General features: G+C 38.4%; 1 protein-coding gene across 2 annotated transcripts in view; it reads left to right on the top strand.

Moving 5' to 3' along the window:
* Positions 1-1,451: 1,451 nt before the first annotated feature.
* LOC129718675 (protein Skeletor, isoforms B/C) overlaps positions 1,452-19,245 on the top strand; it is a 129,636-nt gene continuing 111,842 nt past the window's right edge. For both annotated transcript variants that reach the window (XM_055669687.1, XM_055669688.1), the window contains exon 1: positions 1,452-2,928. In XM_055669687.1, coding sequence (XP_055525662.1) covers positions 2,715-2,928 — 214 coding nt within the window. In that variant the 5' untranslated portion in view covers positions 1,452-2,714. The remainder of the gene's footprint in view (positions 2,929-19,245) is intronic.

The following is a 19,245-nucleotide window of genomic DNA, read 5'->3' on the forward strand; positions in this document are numbered from 1 at the left end:
AAAACTAGATTAGTTACACTGTTTGTTTTCTGAAAATAAATCGTATCGTGTAATGGCATAGCAAATATATCTGTTAGTAAATGAGCGGAGAGATTTTGATTTTGATAAGCAAACAGAGTTTTGAGCAAATTTCTGCAATAGAGTAATAGTATAGCGTACATATTAGTCCAAAGAAATAATTTTCCCAGAAAAAAATCAATGCTAAATATAGCGGATATTTGCCTCGTTTAATGCCTGCCCAACACTCAGTTTACTCTTCGACAAACTGAAAATACTGGACACCCCAGTTTATAATGAAATGTACGAGAGCTGGAATCGGTGCTTTAAAAGTATTCTAGAAATCAAATTCTAGCGGTGATTCAGCGGACTTCTGCAAAGTTTTACAGAAGGAAGTTACATTATTTGGGCTCAAAGGAACATCGTCAGCGGACCTGGAGTGATTGCTTGACGACATTAAACCCCATTGACGACATTAAAGCCAATTGAGTAGGTTTCAACTCTCTTGCAAATATTTGCAACAAAAATCAATCATGAATTTTTGATGTGAACATGGATAAATTCCGTTTTTTAATTCGTTCTTAATGCGAATTGATAGGAGTAAAATTGTAAACGAGTTTTTGATTCCTTTCATTAATAAACTTTATTTGATTTTTGCTAAGCTATTTTTTCCGCTCCCGATTTCCGGTAATTCCCGGGAAATTACATTTTTATTGATTCCCGTTTCCGGGGAATATTGCAAATCCTAATTTTGTTATCATTTGTGTGATAATTTTATCCGTTCTCTATCATATTGGTATCGGGCTGGTCTCTTTTTGCTAGATTTTAATGATTTATAAATATTGCTAATAATTATGTGTGTCTTCTTTTTTTTTGATTTACTTAGCATTTATCAGGTTGTGTGATGTATTACATGTATGTTTTATAATTTCATATTATTATGTCATTTGTGTGCTTTTGCTTTCTTCAAGCATTTCGTATCATTGTCGTTTAAGTGCAATTCGATTTAGGAAACGACGATAATAAATAAACTTTTACAACTGATCCCCTAAATAAACCCCAAAAGTTTAAAATTTTAAGCTCAGCTCACTTTCATCGCACCGTTCATTTTCCCGTAAATGTTGTCGTCGCAACCAACACCACAAAATGATTGGTTTTCAGTGAGAGGGAAAGCAATCCGCCACTTCCACTTGCCACTCTGTCTACGAGCACATTAGCCACCCTAACGACCATTCCATCATCCTGTCTAAACATCACATCGCATTGAGTCCCCTTTCTGTGTGTTCTCTGTTGCTGCTGTCGCCCACCCACCACCGACCATGATGGAGACCTTTCGAACTGGCATAGGCTGAGAAAATTGGCTCTTCGCTCCATGCTCTCACGCTGTTTAGCTCGATGCTCACACAACTCCACTTTGGGGCCCGTGTGGGAGCGTACGCACAACTCCAAACCGCGACGCGACCGTCAGTCCGAGTCGAGAATCCCTGGCGATAACATTCGAAACCGGCCATCTTACTGCTGCTCGTCAACAGTCGAGCCGAGCAGTGCAACCCCATCCGGACAGTGGTAGACAGTAGTGCGTTCTGTACGAGGGAGGGCCGAACCGCAGCAGTGGCAGTTTTCTTCAACATCAAACAACCCATCCAATCAAATTCTAGTGAAAAGGGCCAACTTTCTACGAAAAAATCGGCGTTCCTGATCTTGTTTAAAGAAAACAGTTTCGTGTCTTTTCTGCATTTGAATTCGACGGAATTTCGGTTTCGCGAAATACAACGCACACAGTATCTCTGTACATTCTTGCAAGTTTCACAAATTCGGAGCTATTTTCATACATCTGTGCCCTATTGTGCAGCCGAGAGTGAAGTTCATTTTGCAGGTTTTTTCGACCTGTGACGTTTCCTGTGCCACCGAAATTTAAACTAGTGCAAAGATTTCGTACCGGGCGCAGTTTTCCTACTGACTTTCTATATATCAAGAACGGACGAATACAAATTTTCTAATTCAGAGCAAAAAACTGGGTGCGGCGCTGTGCAACCGAAATAGTCGCCCGCGACAGTAGGATTGTTTTCCGGAGCAATGATTTAATTTGGAGTGGATATTCAACCGATGGTCTGGGTATATTATCAGTATCAGAGTTTGAGTGCAGTTCGACGAAAAACTTGCGATGATGTGAAGTTGTGTTAAAAAAAAGTTTTTTTTTGTTTTTTTTTTAGTTTTCTGTCGTTTCCGATACACACAATAGAAAAAAGGTTTAGTGAAATTTACATCACTTCAGTGAAATTTAAAAAAAGTCTGTGATATATGAATGAAATTGAATGACAATAATTAAAAGTGTAGCATACAACGTTTTAAATGTGGGCATGAAATTGTTAGCTAGTTTATTATAAGCAACCAATGTGAAGAAGATCTATTATTTCGATTTCCGAATACCTGAAAGACGTGCGGAATTGGAGCCACACAAAAAAAAAAGAAAAGTGTCGCTTTGTGATTTTATTTTTCGCGCTTGCACAACCGTGAATGACCGCCATTTTGCAAAGCTTAAGGCTATCCTTGTACCACAACCGCCAATTCTCTCGCACCTTCGCGAGCATTCGCTCTCCGAACGGAATTCTGAATTTTCCCCGAATCGGGCAGAGCGGAGCAAGAAAACCGTTCCCAACCAACCAACAGTCAACAGTACGTCCTGCCATCGTCACGCCAGCAACATCGTCGCCATCATGCATTCCAAGAACGCCGTCGGGGGTGGAAAGACCCCCAGCAGGACCAACAGCCGGGCGGCTCCTTCGTCCTGCACTGACGAGGAGCAGCATAAGAAGCTACAACAGCACTATCGCCCTCGATGCTCCAGGTTCCAAATTGCCACTGCTGCGACCAAGGCCAGGGATTTTGTCCTAGTCGGATTGACAGTGGTTTTCCTGCAAGCCGTCAATGGTGAGTATTGTGTACTTTTGGGTCATTATTTCATTTATCAGATGCTTGTATTTGAATTCGTTTAATATTGGTTAAATTATTAGAGGCAAATAAACGCAGCTTCATTTGCTAAATTCCCAGAATAAACAAATTTCACGTGTATGAAAACACCACGGAAACGTTGTTTGAGCGACTCGAGAAGAAATAGATGAATACCACTGTCTCTTCAGTTCAGCATCAATATTCCTTAGTCAAATTTGCAAAATCTTGAAGACATTACTGGTTGCGATCAACAGAAGTGATATAAATTTTGATAAAGTCAATTCCCATTCAAACCCAAGTCCGAATAAATCGGTGATCTTGACACCGTAACTAATCAGACTAGATGTTTACCCACAGACTAATTCAAACGGCCTGGGCTTTCTACCTTACCAGTAATTAATAGCTACGGGCAACAACAAATCAAGTTGAAGCCACTCGAGATGCAAAATAATATTAAATGTTTGGATTTTTTTCGTCTGAAAAGAAAGTTGGATAAAAATCGGTTTTATTTGTTGGGTATCATTGAAGTTGACGATGAAATGGAATATAAGTTCACGATTCAAACGAGTAAAAAAATTAGGTTATGTTTTTCTTCATACCATTTTCTCGAGGCAATTTTAAATACAATTTCAAATTTATTTTACTTTGATCATTCCATAGCACAGTTGAAAGAGTCCAATGTTTTTTATGTAATACTGTGGAATTTTATCATTTTTAAATCGACGTTCTCTGAACACCAAACTGCCAGGAAATTGATAGATCTTCCTTCTCAACTGCTCGACCAATATGTAATATCTGCTCCAAAGTGGATGGAGGGCGACATAAAATAAAAATAATTTGTTTTTTTAACGGCCTAAAGAGTATAACAAAATTTTGGATTGTTTAATATTGTATCGAAGTAACTAGAAACATAAAGGAGGGAATCACGAACGCTCACAATTATTTCTTCTATGATCGTAAAATAAGAGATAAGAATGTGTATATCAAACTATCTTCTGAAGAAAGATTGATTTTGTATCAGTTAAAGTGATTTTTTTATTCAGAATATTAACGCTTTGCTTATTACAAAGAATATTATGGCAAATTTGGCAGGATTATTGATTAGAGATAGATGCAATCTATAAATATTTTGCTTTAAACACAATTAAAAAAAATCAAATCTAGAAAAACCAGTTTGGCACGTTACTTAACGTAAATAAATCGAAACACAGGGCGTGATCATCGCAACTGAAGCGGGAGGAAATAGACGAAGTGCGGTAAAATTAACATAATGTGGGTAAAAATACTCATCTCCAGTTTTGTCTGCCCAGGCCGATAAATATTTTTGACATATCACCGTAGTACTAGCCCGGTAATTGGGTCTTGAAGATTTACCAGTTTTCGAATGTCATTTAAAAAAGATGCGATTTTTTGAGAAAAACGGCCTTCGATTTTTAAATGAAAAATAAAAAATTGCCGGAAATGTTTTAAATGACAGATCATCCATGCAAGGTAAAAATCAGAAAATCGTGTAGAACTTTAGGACCCAATTGTCCTGTACACTAACAGTTGGCAACTTCTGAACTGGTTTAGGTATTGTATGTACTGTATCGTACTGAACAGTTAACAGCTGGCTACAAAGTCTGTGGCAAATAAACAGAACAGCATTAGCCCTATCGGCTCGAGTTCTAAATAAGAAAAATGCTAACAGTTCGCTGTGAAGTTTGTGTCGAATAAACAAAGGTCAAATTGCGTATCGAATCATAACACCAAGACTTTGCTTTTTTATATAATGAATATCGATAAATTCATGTGAAATAGCTTTAAATAATATATATTTAAATTGAATATATATCTTAACATGAATGACATTTTCAGCAGTGATCAGGGCCCAACATTTTCAGTTGGGTAAAATTTTTGCTGAAAGTGAATCACCCGAACTATCAGGCGCAGCTAAGGAGGGCCAGAGGAGAGCGACGTGCTCCCATCCCCCTCTCTGCCTCCGGCAATTAGCGCAGAATGTTTGTGATTTAGTTCAATGACCTGCCATTTTCCTTACATTTCTGCAAAATTATCCTAGTTCAAGTCATTCATTCTAATTTTTTTTTTTTTTTGCAAAGATGGAATGTTTCCCTCAATGCTTCTTTAACTCAATTGGGTTGTTCAGCTATATCAGTTTTTTATATCAACTGAAAGATCTGCATTTCCTAAGTAAAACGTGGTTTAAAAAAAAAATTCTATCGTTGTCGTTGTCCTTCGCTTTTTAAATCACAATGACATTTCGCCTATATACCAACTGTCATTGTAGCTATTAGAGCGAATTTTTATTCTTCATTTAAAAATCGAAGGATAATGATATAAAGTTTTAATAAATCACGTTTTGCTCAGAAAATTACACTCTTTCAGATGGTAAACTAATATACACACCCCGGATGGATTGGAGATAGAAAAAACTAGTTACATGTGCATGTGCATGTGAAACGACTATTATTAGATAGCCGTTACCTCATAACATGTGCAAAATACATGACAGTATGTGTTGTTACTTGACTGGAAAATAACTTAATTGCTTTTTAAGTAACAAATTTGTTACCTAAAGGACCATTTTCCGTTAATGCTTTTAAAGTAATAAGGAAAAATTTTGCGTGTAGTGAAGTTGCACAAAGAACCATATTTGTGTTTTTGAGATCTTACACCATCTTCGATGTGCAACGAGTCAGTAACTCTCACTATAGAAAGATCAATAACAGTGCCGGTTACGTCTTTACGGTCGTTGGAAAAATTTTGAGTGAGGATTGATCAGTCCGACATACGTTGTTTTAAAACCGAGTTCACCTCTGGATCTCCCAAAATCCTCTGAATATGCCGTTCAAATGAACAAATAATAAATAATAGTAATAACCTCTGAACCTCTACGAATGTCACATGATGGGTATTTGTGTTAGTATTAAGATAAGATCAGGATTCGCCGGGGCAGGTGCAGCGATCAAAATTTTCTTAATCTCGGGCGCGCAGAATAAATTTGAAAACATATAATAAATCTGTAGATGTAAAAGCTAAGCAGACTATTCAACGCACAGGTTTCGGGTAATTTGTATGCACCGAATTTCTATTCGTAAAGTAGTTTGTAATGTATTTAAAATCATCAGAAGTGATTGCATGAAGTCGATGAAGTCGATGAAGTAGATGAGCATCTACACCCTCGACCGCATAAACATCGCTAAAGTAACTCAGCGTGTACAGAATTACAGTAAAGTTGCCAGTCAGCATTTCTACTGTCAACTGTCACTGTGTTGATACTGATATTCATAGCTTTCAGTTTCAACTGAGAATCTATCACTGAGAGGGGAAGGTTGCGGGTAGATTTTTTTCATATTTTTTCAGTTTATGGAGTAATTGCAGAATTTTGATATCTGGAATTTCTGTGGTCAGCGGCAGACGAAGAAAAATACTATTGGGAGGCTTTTTCAATTCATATATTTTCAATCGCTAGACATTGCATTTGTAGGGTAAGAAACGGCTTAATCAGTGTCGTTAATTTCAATCAGTCCAAGAAAACGGGCCACAAATTCTTGAAGTTTGAACAATATCGGCAATTTGAATGACGGAAACGAAAGCTCCAATTATCTAGCTGTCTTACGGCTAAATAAAATACCGTTCATCACAGAGATATCTTTGAATTAACATCAATCGAAAAAAAAATCAACTGAACTGAATTGAAGTAAAGCATGGTTCTAAATCACGAATTAAAACTGCTCGTATTCTGAGTAAAATTGCTTGAATAACAGTTCGTCCATGCTCCTACTGTCATTCGAGTGATTTAAAGTGATTTCTGTTCTTCATTGAAAAATCTAAATCCAACGATATAATTTTTTTAAAGCTTGATTTATTTAATAGGGTGTTTGATCCTGATTCGAACAAGTCTCAGCGTTTTTCATGATACACTTGGGTTGATCTCAGCGTTTCTAATGAATGATGGCAGTTATGTATCAAAATTGATTTCTAATGTGAAAACACACTTATAACGATTATATTGTAGTACTCAAAACTGTATTACAATGCCTGAATTATTTACTTTTCGATATTTTATGACAGAGAAATAATGATCCAGGCTCGAACCATGCTGATTGTGGTTTGAACCATCAACACTAAGGTCGCTTTTTACGCGTTTTTTTTTTTTCACGCGGGTTTTTTATGCGGCTTTCTTACGCAGATTCCGGAATTTACGCGTTTCTTTACGTGGATTCGGGAATTTACGCGGTTTTTTTACGCGGATTCCGGAGTTTACGCGGTTTTTTACGCGGATTTCGGAATTTACGCAGATTCCGGAATTTATGCGGTATTTTTTTTCTTGCGCGGGTTTCGGTTTCCCTTCACTCGGAATGCAGAATTGACGCTGGTTTTTTTTTACGCGGATTCCGCAATTCACGCGGTGTTTTTACGCGGATTCCGGAATTTACGCGGTTTTTTTTCACGCGGATTCCGGAATTTACGCGATTTTTTTTTTGACGTAGAATACGTCTTCCGGCAATTGTGACAGGGACCAAATTTCAATACAAAGATCTAATTTCAAAACCGAAAACATCGAGAGCGTCACAAAAATTGTCCAATTTCAAACGTTTTAAACCCAGTCAGTTTCTAACCGATTTCTGTCATTTTTGCAGCAATCAATTGGAAAATCATTTAAGTACCCGTCCAAATGCAGAAAATTTTAATCTGATTGTTCAAACTATTGTAATATTGAAAATTGTTGAACCTTGTCGAAACGCAAATGTCGACTTTTGATTGGTCGCTTGCTGCCTTTCCCTAAAAAGGACGACAGAATGGAGTACCTAGTTAGCCGGGAATGCACTCTTCGGGCTATATAAGAAACTGTTTCTCCTCAAGCAAATCAGTTTACTAGCAGCAGGCAGCAGCAGCGGACATCAACACCGATGGCAGTAGGCGAAGTGGATCAGCATCGGGCAACAGCGGCGGTGGTAGTGGTTAGCTGCAGTTCTCACCTCTTTCAGTTCGGCTTCCCTTCGATCTGAGTTGGACCCCACCAGCGGTAATCCGATTCAGATATCGTTGGGTGAATACAACCCGAAACTGAAAGAGACTCGCACCGCCAGGTGGTTTGAGAAGCCACCATCATCCAGCGTATGTATATATAGGGTGTGTGCACATAACGTGTGTGAACATTTGTAGCGTGTATCCCTAATATATAAGGTGTGTGGCTAGCGTGTGTGACTTGCTATACAGCGTGTGTGTATGTTTATGGCGTGTATGCATGTTTATAGCGTGCGTGGTTTTCTATATAGCGTGTACAAGTCTAGCGTGTCTGTGCATGTATATAGCTTGTGTGACCTGCTATTTAGCATGCGTGGCTTGCTATAAATCGTGTGTGGCTTTCTATAGAGCGTGTGGCTAGGGTGCGTGGCTTGCTATATAGCGTGCGTGGCTAGCTGTATAGCGTGTGTGTATGTTTATAGCGCGTATGTGCATGTCTATAGCTAGTGTGGCTTGCTATATAGCGTACGTTGCTTGCTATATAGCGTGTGTGGCTTGCTATATAACGTGCGGCTAGTGTGCTTGGCTTGCTATATATGCTATGGGGCTGTAGAGATGGTCGGGTTTCGGGTTTTCAAACCCGAAATCCGAACCCGACCCGTACCCGACGGGTTCGGGTCGGGTTCGGGTTTGAAAATTTTTGAAAATGTCGGGTACGGGTCGGGTTCGGGTTTTGTGAATAAAATATTTTCGGGTTCGGGTCGGGTTCGGGTTTGAAAATGTCGGGTTCAGGTCGGGTTTGGGTATGAAAACCCGAAACCCGACTATAAAATCAATGAAATCTCGGGTTCGGGTCGGGTTCGGGTTTCACAATTTCGGGTTCGGGTTTCAATGAAATAAAATTTTCGGGTTCGGGTCGGGTTCGGGTTTAAACGAATAAAAAAGTTTCGGGTTCGGGTCGGGCTCGGGTTTTGACCGAAAAAAAAATTCTGGTTCGGGTCGGGTACGGGTTTGAAAAACATCAAACCCGACCATCTCTATGGGGCTGTTCCTAAACCACGTGGTCATATCTTGAACACTTTTTATACCCCCCGTACCACCCCGTGGTTTTTCGTGGTCTTTTGGCCAACCCCCTCCCCCCTTGCGACTTTAACCACTTGGTCTTTTCATTTTTCAAGTGCCAAAAACTCGCTTAAATTTTTTACATTTTTCTTATTAAACTTTGAGTACATTCTATATTTCTAAAATGCAAAAACTTCACTCTTGACTTGGTGGCAACAATAAATTATAAGTCAAGAAAAAAGACCACGTGGTTATTTCGTTAACCCCCCCACTCCCGTGCGTGGTCTTTCGTGGTCTTTTGACAACCCTCCCGTCCCCCTCTTTATGACCACGTGGTTTAGGAACGGCTTATAGTTCATATATTTCTATATATAGTTCATATAGTTCATAGCATGTGTGGCTTGCTATAGAGCGTGTGTGGCTAGCAGTATACCGATTGAAATTTTTATATATACATAATTGCTAATAAATCACCTCATGTAGAATTTAATTATCACTGTAAATCATCCAAACTAAATAAAAAATTTGCCATGTTGAAAAAATATTCACTTGTCAATAAATGGCATTGATAAACACAATTAACCTCAAAGTTTATCTGAAGAATTTCTGAGCTAGTGAGCCTGAATCACATAATATCGTAACACATATCACACATATCGTAAAATGCAGAAAATTGTTATTTGAACTGTTATTTCATAGATAGAGAATGTACTTTTTGCCCTTGTCTTTGGCCTCTTTGTAGCCACTGCCTAAATTAAGATATCTTAGTGCAACTTGATACAAGAGACAGCCACAAAACAATTCAATTTCATTCTTGTTTTGGATACTGCAGCAAGTGAAACCGCGGTGCCGGCTACAGAGGTAAACGTCATCTGAAACAAAGAGACTATTAAATTAATTAACCCCAATTGAGAGTATTCCCAAACCTATTCCAAGAAGGACATTGACATAAGACAGGCTGTCGTATTCTACGTTACCTCTGCGGTCGTGTCTTATAAACAACCTCTTCCACTTCTTTACGCGGCACGTATCCCCCGCGTAAAAAGCGACTTTAGTGTATATGATCCTGGTTCAAATTACTGATTGAATCGTGCAAAAGTTTTTTTTTACTCCTCCAAATATGCAATATTCTTTCAATGACTCAAACAAATACTGAACGGATATGGATAACCCCTAATAGCATACTAATTTACCAAAGAGTTTTTAAATATTTGGACTACTTTGACTGAAACATAAAAAATGCGTAGCGACTCTAGCGGTGGTATAAGGAAGCTTGCTAGTTCGAACCACGATCATCAGTAGTTCGAAGCAGGATCAAAAATATACAGTCATACTTTTGTTTAAAATTTATTAAACTAACCTTTCAATTGAAAAAATGTTACAGGAATGGAATAATATTCATGTCTAAATGTTTCAAAACTGTTCTTGCTTGAATATAGGGGAACTGCTCCATTTTTCATCTCAGCCCATATATTCATCTCATACAGCTGAAAACAGGAAAAACGCATATTTTCTTTTTAAACCAATCTGCTAATCCATGGAATGGATTCTTCTTAGTTCACTTTAGATTCCTCATAAAGTATAATCGTCAAAAACTCACTTAAAAGCACTAAATTTGATATTATAGTCGGGCATCTGCACTCGAAAACTCATTTAATTTAATCACCTACCTCAAAAAACAAAATCCGCGCATTGCTCTATACGGCTACAACGTGACTCGTTCAGCAGCCAATCAAAATTTTTTTTCATCACTAGCGGACCAATTTTTATTTTAATCACTAAACAAAATCACACACTACACTAAGAATACTTTGATCTTTGTAATGTTCACCTCAAATTTCCAAAACAAGCTTGAATTAGCAGAAATATATGAGATGAATTTCTACAATTCCTAAATTTCAACAGTACTTATTTTCAACCTTTTTCTACTGCGTTGAAGAAAATCAAAATTTGCCAAATCAGTTACTGTTAATACGAAAAAATCATACTGAAAATGTTGAATTATTCCGACATAATTCACATAAATCTACAGCACTGTAGTGGTTACCTAGGTTACCAATTTTGCACGTAAACAACTACAGCGGATATCTAGGTAACCTACTACGACGGGCTGCGGCTACGTTCATTCTGATAATGTGATTCATTCATGATTAACAGCGTGATGAGTATGGGGGCGCCGTGAGATGAATAATAGAGCAGTGATTCAAGTTTTGAGATGGATATGGAAGCGTTGTGAAAAATGGTTTGTTTTACAAAATTCAGGATAAATCTAGCTAATTTAACTGAATATACAATGCTGAACGATTCCATAAGAGCGCGTAAGCATATTTAGTTTATTTGTTCAATGAGTTCGTGAAAAATTTGGTGTTTAATCCGTGCATTCTTTGTGAATAACGTCTTAATGAGATGAATAATGGAGCAGTTTCCCTAATTGGTTTGGATACTATATAATAATGACGACGAACCAAGTCGTATATGCACAATCAAAGCCAAATTCAATGCTTTTTTAATTGTAAATAATCAAACATAAGGCTGTAATTTTTAATACGTAAAAAAAATCCTATGTTAAGACAGATACCGAAAGCATATTATGCAATCGTTCCAATCTAAAATAACTAAATTTAATATGATTATTCGGGATTTTTCGTAACAGTTCAAACCAGGATCAATTTTGGCATGGTTCGAACCAAGATCACAAACCCTATTGGGTCGCACAAAATGGAAATATCATCATAAAAAACACATAGAAAAAATCTCGACATAACATTTTGCAACAAATTTTTTGACCTTAGATGGAAAAATACAGAAAAAATTATACCTTTGAGTTTTGGATGAATTCACGCACTTTTCGTTTTATACCGCCAACCATCTTCTGCACAGTGGAACTGTCAACTCGATCCGCCATTTTCTTCCAGCACCTTGAAAATCAGCTGTTTTTAGCGTTCTGCCATTTTCCTTCAACCTACTCTTGATTATTGCCCAATAATTTGCAATCGAACAAAAAATTGGAAAATTAGGCTTGGTAACTTTTTCGATAATATCAATTTCATTCTCCTTGTTCCAATCCATGACTTCCCGGCTGTATTGGCAGCTGGCCAAGGTAAGGTCAGTGCTTCACCGGACCGTCATATGATTGGATGAACGGCGAAATCCGCTTCTGGAGGCACTGTTCCTAGTACACCTGGCCATTCATGGTTGATCCGGTGATGAAAACCTTGTTTTTTGCCGCAGGTGCATATCCCCTGTCACACCATCAGCTTCCAAGCGAACTTGTTAGCAAATACGTATTTAAACCGCTTGGCGACATCACCTTTGCGCTTTCTACATATGCCTCATCATCCATTTAAATGCAGCCATCGACTTTGGTTACGACTTTCACATACAGCATCCAACGCGGCGTTTTGCAACAAGATTCTTCTTGAGGGTCCTTTTGAGGTGCTTACTGGCGTGGAACGACCGCAGGCCTTCACACCGACAGATTCGTCGAACTGTACGGTGCTGAGAACTTCTTAGCCAAGCTCTGCAGACTTTCAATCGTAGCTGCTGCGGAACGCACAGTGGGGTGACTCCATACAAATGCTGGTCAAGCAAAAAAATGTCTTCAAATCATAGACGATACATGGTTTTTATATAATTTTGGGACGCTGAATTTGATGTTATTTTTACATGAAAATGTGTATTCTTGACGCCAGGGGAATTTTCATGTTTTTTACATATTTTAGGGGTACTGGGGGTAAGCCCGGCCCCCTAAGGAAAATGATTCTTTAGTAGGACTTGATGGCAAATATTGTTATATTTCTTTCACAGAATCATTGCCCAGATTGTTTTCAACAAGATATGAAGACTGTCAATGCTTTCAAACTGTTATTTTACAAGGAATAGTAAAGTTTTGAACCTAAGATAAAAACGACGTTTAGCAACCATTGCGGGTGAAACCGGCACCCCTTGGGGGTAACACCGGCACCTAAGTTTGTTCATAAATTTACACGAATTAACTGAACCAATTTGAATTCGGAAACCGCCAAATGAGAGATCTTACATTTTTGTATGTTACTGTTGAATTTGGTTGTTGACGGTTAAACAATTAAAGAATTTCATACTCGGCAAGCCTATCACGTGGCACTTCAAATCATATTAATAACTAGTGTCATCGAAGGAAAACCTTGACCACACCGGAGCATATTTCGAATACCACCGGGAAAGCGGTCAGTTGTCAGTGTGTCAGTGTGACTTGATTTATTACATTTGACACCTCTAATAACCCTTGGAATCATTCATAAATCACAGAAGAGCTTAAGTGCATGGTTCTAAGTCAATTTATTCATTTTTTTGGCAGCGTATTACCGGTAATAGTTGAAAAATATATGTCAGTAACATCCAACTAACCTTAGACCATGTCGGGCTCACCCCACTTACTGGGTGACGGTGTTACCCCGACAGCACACATTTTTTCAAAAAGAGTATTTCTGCTAATTTATCGCATCAATTTACGTCAAATCGAATTTTTGTGATTGCTAACAATACAGGCAATAAATTGTAGAGCAACGAAAAATTATTTCAGTCTTTTCAAATGAATTCAAATCTCAATTGAAAAATATGCTTCGTGATAAAAATTACTTTTGACTTGGTTTTTTCAAAGTGACTATATTAAATTGAGTCTTTTTATCGCATTCTTCTTTTTATTCACTTTCACCTTCATCTACATTTTTGTGTTCATTTTTAATACAGTTTTAATATCTTCAAGGAGAGTTTTCAAAATGCAGTCAAAATAATAATTCACTATTTGGTTTGTAGAAATTAGCAGGCGATTTATTATGTCACGGTTTGTGTTTATACGATTGTTTTTTTATATGACTGGTATGACACAAACTTAAATTATGATTTTGATACTCAGTGCTGGTGATACGAAACATAAACAATGATTAGTTTTTGATACTGCGTTAAATTTCGGAATATTGATGTGTTAAACTTGTTAGTATAAAAACAGTGTGATTAACCGTACTGAAACATGTTTGAAAACGTTATTATTATCAGACTAATACGAGCCATTTGTTATTCTGTTGACTGTTTGCAGTGTGCAATTCAAATTTATATTTTTAAAATCCGGTATGTGCCGGTATGTTTGTTTATCACAAACAACAAATCTTTCATGCAGTTGGATATTTATGCAAAAAATACGTAATTTTTTAATTCCGCCTAATTTTTTTGAGTATTACAATGAGATTGTACATTATCCAATGATGAGGATTGATTCTCCACTATTTTACAGACAACTTTTCCTTAGACGTCATCAAGATACAAGTTACTCTTGAGGCTCCAGCAAATTTCGCAACATTCCATTTTTTTTCAAGAAAAACGTTAAAAAATGCTGACTCAATACACTTTGAAAAATGATAGAAAGTTCAAATTTTGTCGTAATGCTCTAAAAATTTGGATTCTGTCACTTCAATAGTTTATAACTATAGGAAAAATATAATTGAAATGAAATTCGCATTTTCATTTTTGGGTCGATGGCCAGCGATTCCCCACTGTGTAATGGTTCATTTCTGCGGTTGCTGTGATCAGCGCGATCCAGCATTAGAGTTTAATTGAATCGTTTCAGCACGCTGTTTACGGTTGATTTGGGGAATTCGAGACACTTCGCAATTTTTGCATCTAACCACGTCGGATTTTAAATGTGAGTGTGCCGAGGGTGACAATGAAGGCCCAAGGAATAATACCGCAAAAACCGTGAAAATGCAAAATTTCATGTTTAATTTTATACATCTTCACCACAATTAATTATCATTTTGTTAACCATAATCATAAATGAACCTTCGGTATAAAATCAAAGAGATAACTCAATTTTGGAGCATTCATTACTTAGCAATACAAAGCAAAAATCGTATCAAAATGAACACGTATTATACCTGATGGCAATACCCGTCAATGTGGTGTTATTTTTCTTACTCGTTTAGCTCAGATTTTGACAGTTCGTTCAGCACACAATAGTTTCTCCGCTCATCTCTCCCTTTGAGTATTGCTAGTACAATTTACATCGCGTTTCTAGTTCTGTATGTGTTAAGGTTAAGATTTATATATATTTGCTGAGTAAATCATCAGCCACACATCACAGCAACCACTGTTAACCCATTCCCGGCGAAAGTCAAACTTTGATTTGAGTTTAACAATTATGTTTGAAAATTTGCACGATGAACCTATTCGGTATGGTTAGAGAACAGATTGATCTTTAATATGCAATACAGTTTGTGTCAATCGTGCATGTAGTTGATGAGTAATAAAAGTTTGAAGTTCATTTTCTAAGGTAAAAACTGATTTCTCTCCGCCGGGATTTGGTTAATCTTCGCTTTCAATTGAAAAATGTTTAATTCTTTTTCAAGCCCTTCAGTTGATGAACCAATGCAAGAGCCTTCGAGCAGATATCTTGTGACTCATAATTGTAACAAAAAAACAACTGCTGTGGAAAACCTGCCGAAGAAAACCGCTGCCAAAGTAGTTCGTTACCCTACTTTTCGGAAACCAATCACCTTGGTCAAAAAATAAAATCAATATTAAAATTATAAGTTAAAAATACTGAGAATTTAAATTCTTGGATTTTTTCGCATCAACAAGCTACTCTTGTTCAAATATGAAAGTAATATCTTTTAGGATATTAAGAGTGGTTACGAAAAAACTTCTATGTTCATTCTTTTAATCATGCCTTTGTCATGAAAATCTCACATAGGAAAGGTTAGATGCGATTACCAATGGATGCGTCTTTGTATCGATGATAGATTTATATTGTTCAAACATAACAATCATATTAGGAACGTAATCAGTTTTTCGAAAGAATTAAGGCTTCATTTACCGGACTACAAAGCTATCACGTCAAAAGATACTACCGAGATTTGAAAATTGCACCGAAAGCTCTCCTGTTAGACTTTGTCGGAAATAGTGTTCGATAGCTCTGTTGGAAGCGGGTGGACTGTATGGTCGGCGTGCGACCAGACCGAACCAAGCGCCACTTTTTTGAAAATTGAGTTTTTAAGACTAGTGGATGTTAATATTGATAATCTATCTTTCATGAAAAAAACAAAATCATTTGAACAGTCTATAATGGTACTATAACGAAATTTCTCTGCAGCAGCTTGCAGGCAGCATACGGGGTGAATAAACTTTGATCGCCGATTACTAGAAATAATGTTTTTGGCGCTTGGTTCGGTCCGGTCGCACGCCGACCGTATGATACCTACTTCTTGACTCACCTCTTTCTAGGGATTCCATGTTTGAGCAAATAAGGCCCATTTTTTAGTGCTTTAAAAGACTGTTGTCCATTATAAACTCGACAATGCTTCAACTTCCCCTCTTCAAATTCATGGCAGATTTTTTTTTTCAATAGAAAAGTCGTCATTCTTATATTGACAACTCCAAAATGTGATGTGTGAATTTCAACGCCTGATGATTATTGCTGAGGAGGTATTTTAAATGTTATTAAAAAAGATTGCATTTTGCTCAGCAATACAATCGCAAGTCTTAGCTTTCATCTTAACTGGCGATTGCAAAAAGTTTTATGTAATATCTTTCAAATCTAATTAGCTCCATGCTCGCTTTCCACGGCATCAAGAAAGAACCGGTTGTGTGAAAGTTTAATTGAATTTCTTACCGCATGGCTCCCGCTGGGTTGCAGCTTCCAGTCACACCCGGTAGAGAACTGGTTATGGAAGAATGGATGACTTAAGAAGAGCCTGCAAAAAGAGTGACGCATTTTATTTGATTTTTTTTTATTTCTTCTTTATGCATTCGCGCTGTGGCAGACCACGAGCCAAACCCAGCTGGCAGCGAAATGAAAGCGAAAACTTACGATGGAAATGGTTCCTCCGTACCGAGCCGGTTCGACCGATATCTGGCCTCATTCGCGACCGTCTGGTGCAGAGCTCCACGCGTAGAAATTGCGTAACCAAGCGCACTCAGCTTCTTGCCGGTAGGCCGTTCGCTCGCAGTTTTGTCAGCTGAACTGAAAGCTTATTCAATAGTTCCTGTTTTTGTGGTTTGTAACCTATGACGTTTATTACCAAGAATAGATTAACTCGGTTACCACACTTTGCCTTTCACTTGTTTTCTAACGGGGGGCATATTTGAGTTAGTGCAGAGAACGGTTGACAGTAGTTGTTGCATAAATCATTTGTCATCTTTTCATACCTGTTGGTCGCCAAAGACTGCCAGCCTTTGAAAACAATGTTAGCTTACAGTGCCGCTCATCATACACAATCTCTTTACCTCCAACCGCATTCAAAGTAACCTTCAATACAATTTGTTCAACAGCACGGGACAATATACTATAGAACTATTGCAGCAACAAACGTCGAATATGATGATTCACTCATCCGGCTCTAGTAGAATGGATTGACCTTCGAACGAATTGAGAAGAACACCTGAGCGGTCACCACAGTAACTTCAGATCAGCATCCTCATGAGAGGCAAAGACCGACGGTGGTACAATAAATGATATTTACGACAAAAATGGTTGCCATGTTTGCCCCTTGGTGTACCATTTGGTGTCTGGTTGCTGCAAGTAATATTAAACTTTACTCTTTTTTTTTTTTGACAATTCATCGTGTCTGATAGCCTCGTCTGATTCATCGTGATTCAAAAAAAAAAGACTGGCGCCTGATTGAAAAGGCAAGTTATTGAAGAAGTGTTTCAATCAATGCGTAGTAAATGATCAGTGCGTTCTCATATAGCTTTGTCAATCTAAATATCAAATAACATCGCAGGAAAAATGTTGCAGAAAATAACCTAGTTGACGGATGCTTTCCAAACATTGAGACAATAAAATATAATCTGTTAAGGAGCTTTTGGCATACACGCAAAACTTTTACTTGTTACTTTGAAATTTATGACGAAATTCTTTTTCTTTCGTAACAAAATTGTTACTAAAGGAATAACATTCGTCTACCAGTAACAACACATACTGTTATATATTTTGCGCATGCACCGAGATCGCGATGGCCATTGCAACTGTTGAGATCGAAAAAAGCACGCGTGTTTACGTTTACGTTTATTCCTCTTCACGACATACTTGGAGAAGTAACTGTTTGCAACGCAGTGTTGCCAATAACGCATAATCATGACATATCTCTTTTGTTCTACCTAAAGTTGATTGATCTCTCCTCATTAGACCTATAGCAAATAGTCGTCGAAACGTTTAGGGCGCGTTCTCTCCCGTTCTGGTCGTCCCTCTGGTTCCCATCCAATACGGAGTGGTATGGGTCAGCTTAATGTCCCGGTCGACGCAAAAATCCTTAGACTTGAAAAATTCGTTGCGTTGTCGAAAGTTAGGATGTGTGGAGCCCATTCTGGTGAATACCGGACAGATTGAACCGTTCGGAAATGATCCCATCAAGTATCCGGCTAGGTGAACCCAAAGTGCGCTTGGAATCTCCCTGATCCGCAGAGGTTCGGGCTTTTCATACGGCGCAACGAGTTGACAGTAAAAGCATTCTCTGCACGCCTTCCTCACATCTGCGTCAATCCATAGCCACCACACGGCAACCCGAAGTCTCCTCTTCGTTTTTCCTTTCCTGGGTGTCCTAAACTGTTTTCCGTAGACACGAAGGAATGACAATTTCATCTCTTCAAGTCGCTCCTTCTACCGTCTCGGTTCTCTGCCTTTGCGCCTCAGGTGTTCATTGTAGTGCTGCTTCCACCTGTCGATCACTCCACTTTCATCCGTCAAGATTCCTCCATCTTTATTCTGACATATTTCAGCTCGCGGCACAAAGCCTGCACGGGATGCGTTTAGTTCCTTCTACAGTCTACGTGTTTTTTGATTACAATACAGTTGCTCTATTTCCTTACACTCCAGCTCCCCCAGGGGGGCGCTTTTTGTCCCGGAAAAGATGGGTCTGCCGTCGTCATTTCTGTTTGTATCGGCTCACGTTATGATGAGTTCTTAGCAGCGTCAATGCTCGCGCTACGTTCGTTTCGTAGAGAATCGTTTGGTACTCCTCGTCGAACCAGCCGTTAGGTGGATTACTCTCGACGTATCCAACAGCACCTTCCGCTGCCTTGTTGATGGCTGCTTTCATAGTGCTGCAGCAGTCCTCTAGGCAGGCTTCAGTTAATTCTCAGTTCAGGGCTTTGCGCGTACTAAGTAGCGACTTCGGGGAGTTTAGGTCGCTCCAGATCATACCGTAGCGGGTGACGGTAGCGAAGATGGTAATCAACACTTACTCATGCCCGTGGAGGACTACCGGTCTGATATCTGAGCCGTGTTAGCGCGAG

Source organism: Wyeomyia smithii, chromosome 1 (assembly GCF_029784165.1).
Source record: "Wyeomyia smithii strain HCP4-BCI-WySm-NY-G18 chromosome 1, ASM2978416v1, whole genome shotgun sequence".
NCBI classification, from domain to species: Eukaryota; Metazoa; Arthropoda; class Insecta; order Diptera; family Culicidae; genus Wyeomyia; species Wyeomyia smithii.